This window comes from Bombina bombina, chromosome 6, assembly GCF_027579735.1.
Source record: "Bombina bombina isolate aBomBom1 chromosome 6, aBomBom1.pri, whole genome shotgun sequence".
NCBI classification, from domain to species: Eukaryota; Metazoa; Chordata; class Amphibia; order Anura; family Bombinatoridae; genus Bombina; species Bombina bombina.
Window position 1 is genome coordinate 745,334,404 of NC_069504.1, and position 12,413 is coordinate 745,346,816.

At 39.3% G+C, this 12,413-nt stretch overlaps 1 protein-coding gene across 1 annotated transcript in view; it reads left to right on the forward strand.

Moving 5' to 3' along the window:
* IKBKB (inhibitor of nuclear factor kappa B kinase subunit beta) overlaps window positions 1–12,413 on the forward strand; it is a 221,534-nt gene that overhangs the window by 81,829 nt on the left and 127,292 nt on the right. Inside the window, exons 9-10 of the mRNA XM_053718001.1 lie at window positions 2,270–2,377; window positions 3,059–3,188. Of these exons, the coding sequence (XP_053573976.1) occupies window positions 2,270–2,377; window positions 3,059–3,188 (238 nt within the window). The remainder of the gene's footprint in view (window positions 1–2,269; window positions 2,378–3,058; window positions 3,189–12,413) is intronic.

Sequence of the window (12,413 nt, forward strand, 5' to 3'; positions counted from 1 at the left end):
AGGGACATTCCGGTAAAAATTGAAATGCACATAGATGAATTACATCTTTGAATAGAAACATATTTGCACTATACATGTATTGGCAAAATGCCTCTAGTAAAAGTTATCACTGTTTTAGTGTTAGTATTTTTCTCTGCACGTGCACGTGAAGCACAGCTAGATATTCTCAGTGCACCAGCATTTTAAATACTGCAGCTGCTCAGAGCACCAGTTGGACTTTTATCATGTCAGCAATTAACAAACTGAGTCATTACCAGATGGTACAAGCACCTTAGGCTCTTTGAGCATGTGCTGTGTTTAAAATGCTGGTGCACGGTGCATACTTAAAGGGACATTAAAGCCACAATTTTTCTTTCATGATTCAGATAGAGAATACCATTTTAAACAACTTTCTAATTTACTGCTGTTATCTAATTTGCTTCATTCTCTTGATAGTCCTTCTTGAAAAGCATATCTAAATAGGCTCAATAGCTTCTGATTGGTGGCTGCACATATTTGCCTCATGTGATTGGCTCACCCATGTGCATTGCTGTTTCTTTAAGAAAGGATAACTGAAGAATGAAGCAAATTAAATAATAGAATTCAATTGGAATGTTGTTTAAAATTGTATTCTCTACCAGAATCATGAAAGAAAATATTTTGGTTTAATGTCTCTTTAAATACACTTTCGAACCAGCTAAAGCTTTTATTAGAAGCATTTTTGTTAATAAATGTATATTACAAAAATGCTTCTATTTAATACTGAAATGCATCCATATGGATTCCAGTTTTGTCTGGAATGTTTTTTTATAAAGTGAATGGCAAGTGAAATTAAACTTTTCCATTCCTGCCATTAACTATGCATTATAAAGGGCCAAAACCCAGTCAGTATCTTCTGCAAGAAGAGCCGAGTTAGCCCTGCACAATGTATAGTTAATGCTGTGTATAATTCACCTCAAATTGTATGCAGCATTAAATATGCATTGTGCAGGGCTAACTCAGCTCTTCATGCAATAGACTCACTTGGTATGGCCCTTCATAATGCATAGTTAATGTAAATTTTCAAATCACCTACAATTTAAATTTTCATGATTGAGACAGAGAGTGCAATTTTAAACAACATTCCAGTTTACTTATTTAATTTACTCCATTTTCTTGGTATCCATTATTAAAGGGCCATTATAGTCTAAACCCTGCTGTACTGTATATTTAACTCCCACAAAGGGGTTAACCACACAGTTGATGTTCCGCTCAGACCCCCGGTTGCAGTAGAGCAGGGTCAATAGTAAAAGAATGAAATGCTCTATAGTTCCTTAGAGAGCTCTTGGGTAATCGACCCCTGTATAATTCAGGCAACTTGGAATAAGTCTTTTTTTTTCCAGGCAAAGTGGTTTTGAAAACTGCCCATCTCTCTTGTCAGCTCACAACACGCCCCCTAGCGATGATCTTAGCAACCAATCGTAACCCAGCACACAGAGGGGCATCACTGTTAACCACTGTTAGTCCCACCCCCTGATCACCTGCTGAGATTGTAGTCAGTCTGGCTGAGGATGTACAAATGCAGCCTTTTGAAGTGCCAGATCTGAGGGTAATAGATGGGCCAGATACCACTTTTGTCCCTAGAAGATTTACTGCCATGAGTAATTAACTCTCTGCTTTGAAGCAGCCTGCTCAGATATGTAAATCAGTCTTTTTAAGCAGAGTCTTTCTTTGTACACTGGCTTGTGACATAATTTGTACAAATAGCAATACACCACTACTATTGACATACATGCATGAGAGGCAAGCCCCAAAACACAGATGGAAACCATGTGCGCCCAAACCCCATCAGTGAGCCTGGGCACCCACTCTTCCGTCACAATGGTCCTTTAATGAGCATACCTAGGTAGCCTCATGAGCAGCAATACACTACTGGATGTGTTCACCTACCTCCCAGTAGTATGTTGCTGCTTCTTCAACAAAGGATACCAACAGAACAAAGCAAATTTAATAATAGAAGTAAAAAAAGGTTGTTTAAAAGTGTACGCTCTTTCTGAATCATGAAGGTTTTGTGTTTCACGTCACCAGGACATATGGTAACCAAAGAAATATTACACATGTATAATAACACTACACATGTTGTGTTGCAATATTCCAGATACAGTGCAAGTTATTTGTATCATAAGTGTTAAGATTCTAATTGTTAGTTTACAAAATATAAAACATGTATAGAGAAAAATGGGGGGGGGGAAATGCATCTGTGCTTGTGGAGGTTTGTATTGTTTGTGATGTGTTTTTGTTCTGCGTGCAGGCACAGTAAGGTGCGTGAAAAGAGTAACGAGCATATTGTAGTGTACGAAGATCTTTCAAGGGCTGTGAAGTTCTCCAGTTTCTTACCCACTCCCAATCATCTAAGTGGGTAAGTTGGTCTTATTCTAATTTAAGTATGTTCTTCCACAAGAGGTGGTAATGTCACTGTTAAAGAATGCCTGGTATAATTGTAAGGCTATCCTACAAACTAGATACGTTTATACTTTTAGGACATTTTGAGCAGACTTATTGGCCCTGTGGTTCTTATCTGCCGTCAAAATCTATGCTTCTATTTTCTTCCCACACATTAAAATGCCACAGACATCTGTGGAAAATTAAACTCCTCTTCCTTTCATGCAAGAATAGTGCTTGTCCCACACTCCCTAGAGAGGCCAGTAATGGAAATGATGTAACCTACATTTGCTACAGAATGCTGATAATTGTCTTAACCGCTCATTAATAAAGTGAACATTTTTAAATGCTTTTAAAACATTTATTTTGAATGTAGGTTGTTTGCACATGCAAAGATGCATATGATGATCAGTCATATAGTCCTTAAAGGGACATTAAACACTAAATACAAACATAGTATTGAGGTTACTCCCTGCCGCAATTTTTAAATCTCCCTTTAGATACTTGCAGAGTAACCGATGTTCCAAAATGGCGGCTACTGTAGTTAGAAAGAGGTGCCTGAAATGTATTTAGTGTTTATTGTCCCTTTTAAAATCTCTTTTTGGCTTATGGCTGTTAGTACATGAAATAAATATTAATATGGATATTTATTTCTCAGGATCCTTGCAAGCAAATTGGAGCGTTGGCTTCAGTGTATGTTAATGTGGCATCCTAGACAGAGGGGCACTGATCCACAGAACCCAGATGTCGGTTGCTTCCAAGCCTTAGACTCCATCCTCAGCCTCAAGGTGGGTGGCAGATATTATAAAACAAAGGGGGGTTGTGTGTAACACTTAGAGCCTATATATATATCCACAAAATAAAAGTTTGTGGAGGGTGCTGAGTGCCAAATTGTACAATTGGAAAAAATTAAAACAGAAAGCACCAATAATCAGCACTCGCTTATAGAGAGTATATGTGGGTAAGGACACCAGCAGAGTAATAAAATATAACTTCTATTGAAAATACGAATGAAAATCAGTAGAAGAAGGATAACATAAATCACAAACAAATATTAAAAACGACACAGATAGAAACCAGTATATAACCTCTACGTGATGTTGTGTATGATGTACAGACCTGAAAAAAAGAGTCTTAATCCAGCATAGGAAGCCTAATACCACTGGTGGAACCAATTTCACACCAGCAGCTATCAAATATGGGCTAAACTATACAGGTAGTAGTGAAGCAATGTTGTTGCCTATAATACTGGGATAGATAAATAAGAAACCACATATGTGGTAATGTAATCTATATTAACATACGGGACACTCCCTAAATGTACGATTGGGGGCAAATAGCCCAGTTAATGTTTAGCTATCCAAGCCCAAAATTTATCTAAACCCCAGAATGCAGAAGCCTAAATCCAAATGTGGCACAATTTTTATACAGATGGATAATTATGTTAGCATTAGGAAGACCCAGTGACATAGTAACAAGTATTGTAATGCAAATATAATAATTAGGCTAGAGAGAGGATGTGGAGCAAATTTCTCAGAGAGGTCTATAGCTGGTTGGCGGTCGCCTGATGTGCTTTTCGCCGTAGCTTTCTCAAAGGCGAACCGACTGCAGGGCTGTTTACCCTTTAAATATTATATCCTGACCTATCAGATGGGGTAAAGTTTTCACACCCATCTTAAAAACCTATTTGAGATTAGAGTGATCTGGTTGTATATGTTGATTAGAAAGGATGACGTGTCAGAGGAATCATTTATAGAGGCGTGATGTGAAGCATCATGTATCAAAGTTATCGATGAGACAGAGCAACGAACAAATTTATTTAGAATATAGACAATATATATGTATACATATAGATTGTCTGTCTATATTCTGAATAAATTAGTTTGTAAATTATTCATTACATGATCTGCTCACTTTAATAGACCATATTATGTGATAGCATCATTTAAGATGCAATTTCTTGTTGTTTGTGCCAGAGAAGAAATCTTCTGGTAGTTTGAACAAAAAATAATTAATAAAAAACAAACAAAAAAAAAACCATATTTCAGATTAATTAATCAAATGTATTACCTGTGATGTGGAGAGTAATTTCGGATTTGCGTCATTGGCGTTAAATGAATGACACTCACCTTTTATTCTAAATGAAATAATTTGTTAATGATATATTTAACCATTTTTGTAGGGAAACAGACATTTCATATTAAAATATTGTAAGCAGTTACAAAGACATTTGTATCATCTTTGGGCTAGATTACAAGTGTCCCACTAACGTTCGTACGGCTGCGATATTGCAGTATTGTGACTTGCGCACACATTACAAGTTGACATTAAATGTGCAACACGATGCACAAATTTAGAGCCGGGTTATAGCAATAGAAGACCTTGCGTAATGGTTTAGGGCTAGAAATAAATGTGCACCAAACACAACATAAGTACATTCAAATACTGTTACATATATATATAAATATATAAAATGTGTGTGTGTTCTATAATAAAAATTATTCAGATAAATTATTAGTAAATATTTTTATAAGGTTAAAGGGATATGGCATATGACAAGATGTTTGAATAGAAAGGGTTACATTGTGTGTATTTTTATGTATGTGTATATATATATATATATATATATATATATATATATATATATATATATATATATATATATATATGTGTGTATTTATGTATATACATGCATATATATATTTAAACAAGAAAAAGTATCCCAACTGAGGGTGATACAGAAATATATATCTCCCCCAGATTGGTTTAAGTATACCCTTATCTGGCACTTGACCTAACAACAGCCCTTATATTGAAAGATCAGAGGTCACAACATATAGATGCATCAAACAAAATATTTAATTTCACAATTAATTTCACAATAAATTGATAAAGCCACAAAGCGGTAACTCATAATTATAGTCCATGCAGGATTGACTAAGGGTACCCTTGTTAAGGATTCAGGGAGCTCCCTGTTTCTGTATAACGCCAGTCGTGGAATTATTCCATCAAGTTAGCAGTCCCTTTATTAGTATGCATTACACAAGCGTTCAAGCAAATTGCTTCTTAAGGTGCAGAACCCCATCTGAGGTATGGTTATTGTTAAGCAGTCTCTCCCAAAGCGGTCCGTCGGCAATATAATCATAGGACCGGTAAGTAGTCAGCCCACCATAATCGTTGCTGTGCCATGAGTGGGGCCTCTTTCAGTGACTTACCTTACCCTCCTGTTTCGCTTGGTTCCACTGTCCGTGATAACTGTAGGGGGGACAAATACGGTTTGAAACCTCCTGCTTACCAGACCGGGTATTCTGTAAATCTGGGGTTTCCTTTATAAGAATAATAGCTTGTTGTAGCTTGAACGGGTCCTGGTGTATCCTGCTGGAATATAATGTGCTACGCACGTTTCACCCCTGTTCAAGCTACAACAAGAGAACAAAGAAAAATTGATAGGAGTAAATTAGAAAGTAACTTAAAATCGCATGCTCTATCTGTATCATGAAAGAAAAAAAAAAATTAGGTTTAGTATCCCTTTAACCCCTTAGTGACCAGATGACTTTTCAATTTGTTGACCGTCTGGGACCAAGGCTATTTTTGCATTTCTGCGGTGTTTGTGTTTAGCTGTAATTTTCCGCAGCATCTATGAGTAAGCGCTCTTATGCGCGAAACATGTTAGATGGCTAACACCCCTCTTTGTATTGCTGTGTTCTTTGTCATTTTAATGGAATAAACCACATATCTTTTTCTTACCTGTTGCTCAGTAGCCTACCATTTTTTCGTCTTTGCTGAGTTTACTGCTGATGTCCCCCGCTTTTGGTTGGCTCCACACACCCCTACACCGGTCTTGGTTTGGTCTGTTTACGGAACTATACTGCAGCAGCACCGCCTCCTTTTCCCTCTGTAATTTTCCTCTGACTCATTTACTGTACCCACACATATTATATACTGTTTTTCTCTCCATTTAATGGACTTTCTAAAGATATCATTATTTCTCTTGTAAGGTGTATCCAGTCCACGGGTTCATCCATTACTTGTGGGATATTCTCCTTCCCAACAGGAAGTTGCAAGAGGACACCCACAGCAGAGCTGTCTATATAGCTCCTCCCCTAACCCCCACCCCCAGTCATTCTCTTGCAACTCTCGACAAGATAGTAAGTATAAGAGATATGGGGTGACTTAGTGTAGTTTTACCTTCAATCAAGAGTTTGTTATTTTCAAACGGTACCGGCGTCGTACTGTTTTACTCTCAAGGCAGAAATTAGAAGAAGAATTCTGCCTGGAGGTTGATGATCTTAGCGGTTTGTAACTAAGGTCCATTGCTGTTCTCACACATAACTGAAGAATATGGGAAAACTTCAGTTGGGGGAACGGTCTGCAGATTACCTGCTTTGAGGTATGTTCAGTATATTTATTTCTAGAGAGATGATAAGGTCTAGAAAATGCTGACAGAGCCTTGTGTATTTGAGGTAAGCCAGATGCAGTGATTTAACAACAACTGGGATCATGCTTACAAAACAGGGTAATGTTCATGTTAATACTCGTATTACTTACAGGGAGTGCAGAATTATTAGGCAAGTTGTATTTTTGAGGATTAATTTTATTATTGAACAACAACCATGTTCTCAATGAACCCAAAAAACTCATTAATATCAAAGATGAATAGTTTTGGAAGTAGTTTTTAGTTTGTTTTTAGTTATAGCTATTTTAGGGGGATATCTGTGTGTGCAGGTGACTATTACTGTGCATAATTATTAGGCAACTTACCAAAAAACAAATATATACCCATTTCAATTATTTATTTTTACCAGTGAAACCAATATTGTAAAGTCTATTTCAACTATGTAAGTGGAACGCAACTGCAGATCAATTATTGTTTTGTATCACCAGGGTTTTTGGGCTATTTAGGTGAGCATAGACCAGTAAACCTGTGGTGAATTAATATTAAGTTAGAGGTTCAATGCTGTTAGTACTATCACAACATGAATCCTTCTAAGCACAATATTTCCAATACTGTTAGACTGGCACAGTATGGAAAAATAATGAAAAAATGATAGAAGAAAAATATGCTTCTAATTTAAAGAACTTGAAAGAACAAAAATTATTTTTTAAGCTTACATTAAATAAACATGTAATGCAGGAGAGAGTTGGTTAATCCTTGTAAGAAGTAAGCTTGGTTTGCAAGAGATATACTTTTAACAAGTCACAGAGAATGCTTCAGTTGTCTTGTAGCTGCAACTTTGAAACTGTGTTTATTGAGAGCAGCTGCTGCAGAGTAAGAGAGGAATTTGGCAAGATGCCCAGACTTGCAGTTGCAAAACCAAGTAACTCTTTTTATTTTGAAATAGTTAAATCCTCTTCAGTTCAATCTTGTAACTTAGAGTTCAAAGTCTTGTTCTTAAAGCAGCATATATATTATGAAGTGAGAAAGGAGACATTGATTCCCCAGTATGAAATAGTGTGCAGAGTTATTTAGAAAACTGCAGTGCCTGTCAGCTCCAGTTAAATTAAGAGTGATGCTGTAAGTGTACAATAACAATTCAGCAGTTAAGTTCTCAAATAGTATGCAAGGAATAAAATTAAGAGGTAACTTAGCTGTAAATCCAAGGATGCAAACAGGATATTTCAGGGGATGTAATCCTTGTAGAAAATAGTACAGAGTAATCCAAGCAAACAGTCCTTTGTGAAAGCAGTTGGTTTGAGAAAAACAATACAGCTCAGAGACTGTGTGTAAGCTGTTACTCCTGCTAATGAAAATAACTAAGCACCTGTTTGCTGACAGGTGGAGCCTTAAGTAACATGAAAGTGAGAGAACCATGTGATGAGAAGTGAGAGAAGTAAAACATGAAATGGAATCCTGACAAATATAACATCTCAACATTCACAAATATACATTTCTGACATTCAAAACCAAAACAAAAACAAATCAGTGACAATATAGCCACCTTTCTTTGCAAGGACACTCAAAAGCCTGCCATCCATGGATTCTGTCAGTGTTTTGATCTGTTCACCATCAACATTGCGTGCAGCAGCAACCACAGCCTCCCAGACACTGTTCAGAGAGGTGTACTGTTTCCCCTCCTTGTAAATCTCACATTTGATGATGGACCACAGGTTCTCAATGGGGTTCAGATCAGGTGAACAAGGAGGCCATGTCATTAGATTTTCTTCTTTTATACCCTTTCTTGCCAGCCACGCTGTGGAGTACTTAGACGCATATGATGGAGCATTGTCCTGCATGAAAATCATGTTTTTCTTGAAGGATGCAGACTTCTTCCTGTACCACTGCTTGAAGAAGGTGTCTTCCAGAAACTGGTAGTAGGACTGGGAGTTGAGCTTGACTCCATCCTCAACCCGAAAAGGCCCCACAAGCTCATCTTTGATGATACCAGCCCAAACCAGTACTCCACCTCCACCTTGCTGGCGTCTGAGTCGGACTGGAGTTCTCTGCCCTTTACCAATCCAGCCACGGGCCCATCCATCTGGCCCATCAAGACTCACTCTCATTTCATCAGTCCATAAAACCTTAGAAAAATCAGTCTTGAGATATTTCTTGGCCCAGTCTTGACGTTTCAGCTTGTGTGTCTTGTTCAGTGGTGGTCGTCTTTCAGCCTTTCTTACCTTGGCCATGTCTCTGAGTATTGCACACCTTGTGCTTTTGGGCACTCCAGTGATGTTGCAGCTCTGAAATATGGCCAAACTGGTGGCAAGTGGCATCTTGGCAGCTGCACGCTTGACTTTTCTCAGTTCATGGGCAGTTATTTTGCACCTTGGTTTTTCCACACGCTTCTTGCGACCCTGTTGACTATTTTGAATGAAACGCTTGATTGTTCGATGATCACGCTTCAGAAGCTTTGCAATTTTAAGAGTGCTGTATCCCTCTGCAAGATATCTCACTATTTTTGACTTTTCTGAGTCTGTCAAGTCCTTCTTTTGATCCATTTTGCCAAAGGAAAGGAAATTACCTAATAATTATGCACACCTGATATAGGGTGTTGATGTCATTAAACCACACCCCTTCTCATTACAGAGATGCACATCACCTAATATGCTTAATTGGTAGTAGGCTTTCGAGCCTATACAGCTTGGAGTAAGACAACATGCATAAAGAGGATGATGTGGTCAAAATACTAATTTGCCTAATAATTCTGCACTCCCTGTAGTGACAAAATGTTTACATGTTATATAGATAGAACGTTTTTTCTCTGAGGGTGATAAGCTTTTATTTGGGGCCTAGTTTTCCACATGGCTAGTCAGATACTCCTAGAAGTATTTTCTTAAGGCCCCTCTGACGTCCAGTGCATGGTGGGAGGGGCCTATTTTCGCGCCTTAGATGCGCAGTTCATATTCAGACTGAGACATCCAGCTTCCCTAGAGGAGTCCTCTGACATCTGAGGACCACTATAGAGGGCTTATTTCTTCCCTAATCGATATTTGAGGGCAGGTAGGAGCCACAGCAGAGCTGTGGCAAAGTGATTAACTGCTTTTTAAAGTTTTTTTAACGTTTTTTAAATCCGGTTTGGGGCCTAAAGGGTTAATCATCCATTTGCAAGTGGGTGCAATGTTGCTTTAGTCCCTTATACACACTGTAAAAATTTCGAAGAGTTTACTACTTTTTATCACTGTTTTGCAGTTTATGTGCTGGTTTTTTTTTTCTTAAAGGCACAGTACCGGTTTTGTTTAATTGCTTTTTCACATTTACACAAGTGTATTCCAAGCTTGCTGGTCTCATTACTAGTCTGTTAAACATGTCTGACATAGAGGAAACTCCCTGTTCAATATGTTTAGAAGCCATTGTGGAACCCCCTCTTAGAATGTGTACCAAATGTACTGAAATTTCTATAAACTATAAAGACCATATTATGGCACTTAAAGATTTATCACCAGAGGATTCTCAGACTGACAAAAGGGAGGTTATGCCACCTAGCTCTCCCCACGTGTCAGAACCTATAACTCCCGCGCAAGTGATGCCAAGTACATCTAGCGCGTCTAATTCTTTTACCTTACAGGACATGGCGGCAGTTATGAATGCTACCCTCTCAGAGGTATTATCCAAACTGCCAGGGTTACAAGGAAAGCGAGACAGCTCTGGGGCTAGAACAAATACAGAGCTTTCTGATGCTTTAGTAGCCGTGTCCGATATACCCTCACAATATGAAGAAGCCGAAGCAGGGGAGCTTCAATCTGTGGGTGACATTTCAGACTCAGGGAAGGCGTTACTTCAGTCTGATTCTGAGATGACAGCGTTTAAATTTAAGCTCGAACACCTCCGCTTATTGCTCAGGGAGGTTTTAGCGACTCTGGATGACTGTGACCCAATTGTAGTTCCAAAGAAATTGTGTAAAATGGACAAATACTTTGCAGTGCCTGTTTACACTGATGTTTTTCCAGTCCCTAAGAGGTTTTTGGAAATTATTACTAAGGAATGGGATAGACCAGGTGTGCCGTTCTCTCCCCCTCCTGCTTTTAAAAAAATGCTTCCCATAGATGCCGTAATACGGGACTCGTGGCAGACGGTTCCTAAGGTGGAGGGAGCAGTTTCTACTCTAGCTAACCGTACAACTATCCCCGTCGAGGACAGTTGTGCTTTCCTAGATCCTATGGATAAAAAATTTGAGGGTCTCCTTAAGAAAAATTTTATCCAACAAGGTTTTATTCTCCAGCCTCTTGCATGCATTGCCCCTGTTACTGCTGCAGCGGCTTTTTGGTTTGAGTCTCTTGAGGAGGCTCTACAGGTGGAGACCCCGTTAGATGATATTTTAGACAGGATTAAAGCTCTCAAATTAGCTAATTCCTTTATTTCTGACGCCGTTTTTCATTTAACCAAGCTAACGGCTAAGAATTCAGGTTTTGCCATTCTGGCGCGTAGGGCGCTATGGCTTAAGTCCTGGTCAGCAGATGTTACTTCAAAGTCTAAGCTTCTTAACATCCCCTTCAAAGGACAGACCATATTCGGGCCTGGACTGAAGGAGATCATTTCTGATATTACTGGAGGAAAAGGTCACGCCCTTCCTCAGGATAGGTCCAATAAATTAAGGACCAAACAGAATAATTTTCGTTCCTTTCGAAACTTCAAGAGTGGCACAGCTTCAACTTCCTCTAATGCAAAACAAGAGGGAAATTTCGCCCAGTCCAAACCAGTCTGGAGAACTAACCAGGCTTGGAGCAAGGGGAAGCAGGCCAAAAAACCTGCTGCTGCCTCTAAGACAGCATGAAGGAGTAGCCCCCGATCCAGTCAATATATGACTACCGTGGACTTAAAGGATGCTTATCTCCACATTCCGATTCACAGAGATCATCATCAGTTCCTCAGGTTCACCTTCCTAGACAGGCATTACCAGTTTGTGGCTCTTCCCTTCGGGTTAACCACGGCGCCAAGAATCTTTACAAAGGTTCTAGGGTCCCTACTGGCGGTTCTAAGACCAAAGGGCATAGCGGTGGCCCCTTACCTAGACGACATCCTGATCCAGGCGTTGACTTTTCAAATCGCCAAGTCCCATACGGACATTGTTCTGGCCTTTCTGAGGTCTCACGGGTGGAAGGTGAACGAAGGAAAGAGTTCTCTTTCCCCTCTCACAAGAGTTTCCTTCCTAGGGACTCTGATAGATTCAGTAGAAATAAAAAAATTTCTGACAGAGGTCAGGATATCAAAACTTCTATCTTCCTGCCGGGCTCTTCATTCCACTCCTCGGCCGTTAGTGGCTCAGTGTATGGAAGTGATCGGCGTAATGGTATCGGCAATGGATATAGTTTTGTTTGCCCGCCTTCATCTCAGACCACTGCAACTTTGCATGCTCAATCAGTGGAATGGGGACTACACAGATTTGTCTCCTCTGCTAAATCTGGATCAAGAGACCAGGGAATCTCTTCTCTGGTGGTTATCTCGGGCCCATCTGTCCAGGGGAATGAGTTTCCGCAGGCCAGAGTGGACTATCGTGATGACAGATGCAAGCCTTCTGGGCTGGGGCGCAGTCTGGAACTCCCTGAAGGCTCAGGGATCGTGGACTCAGGAGGAAGCC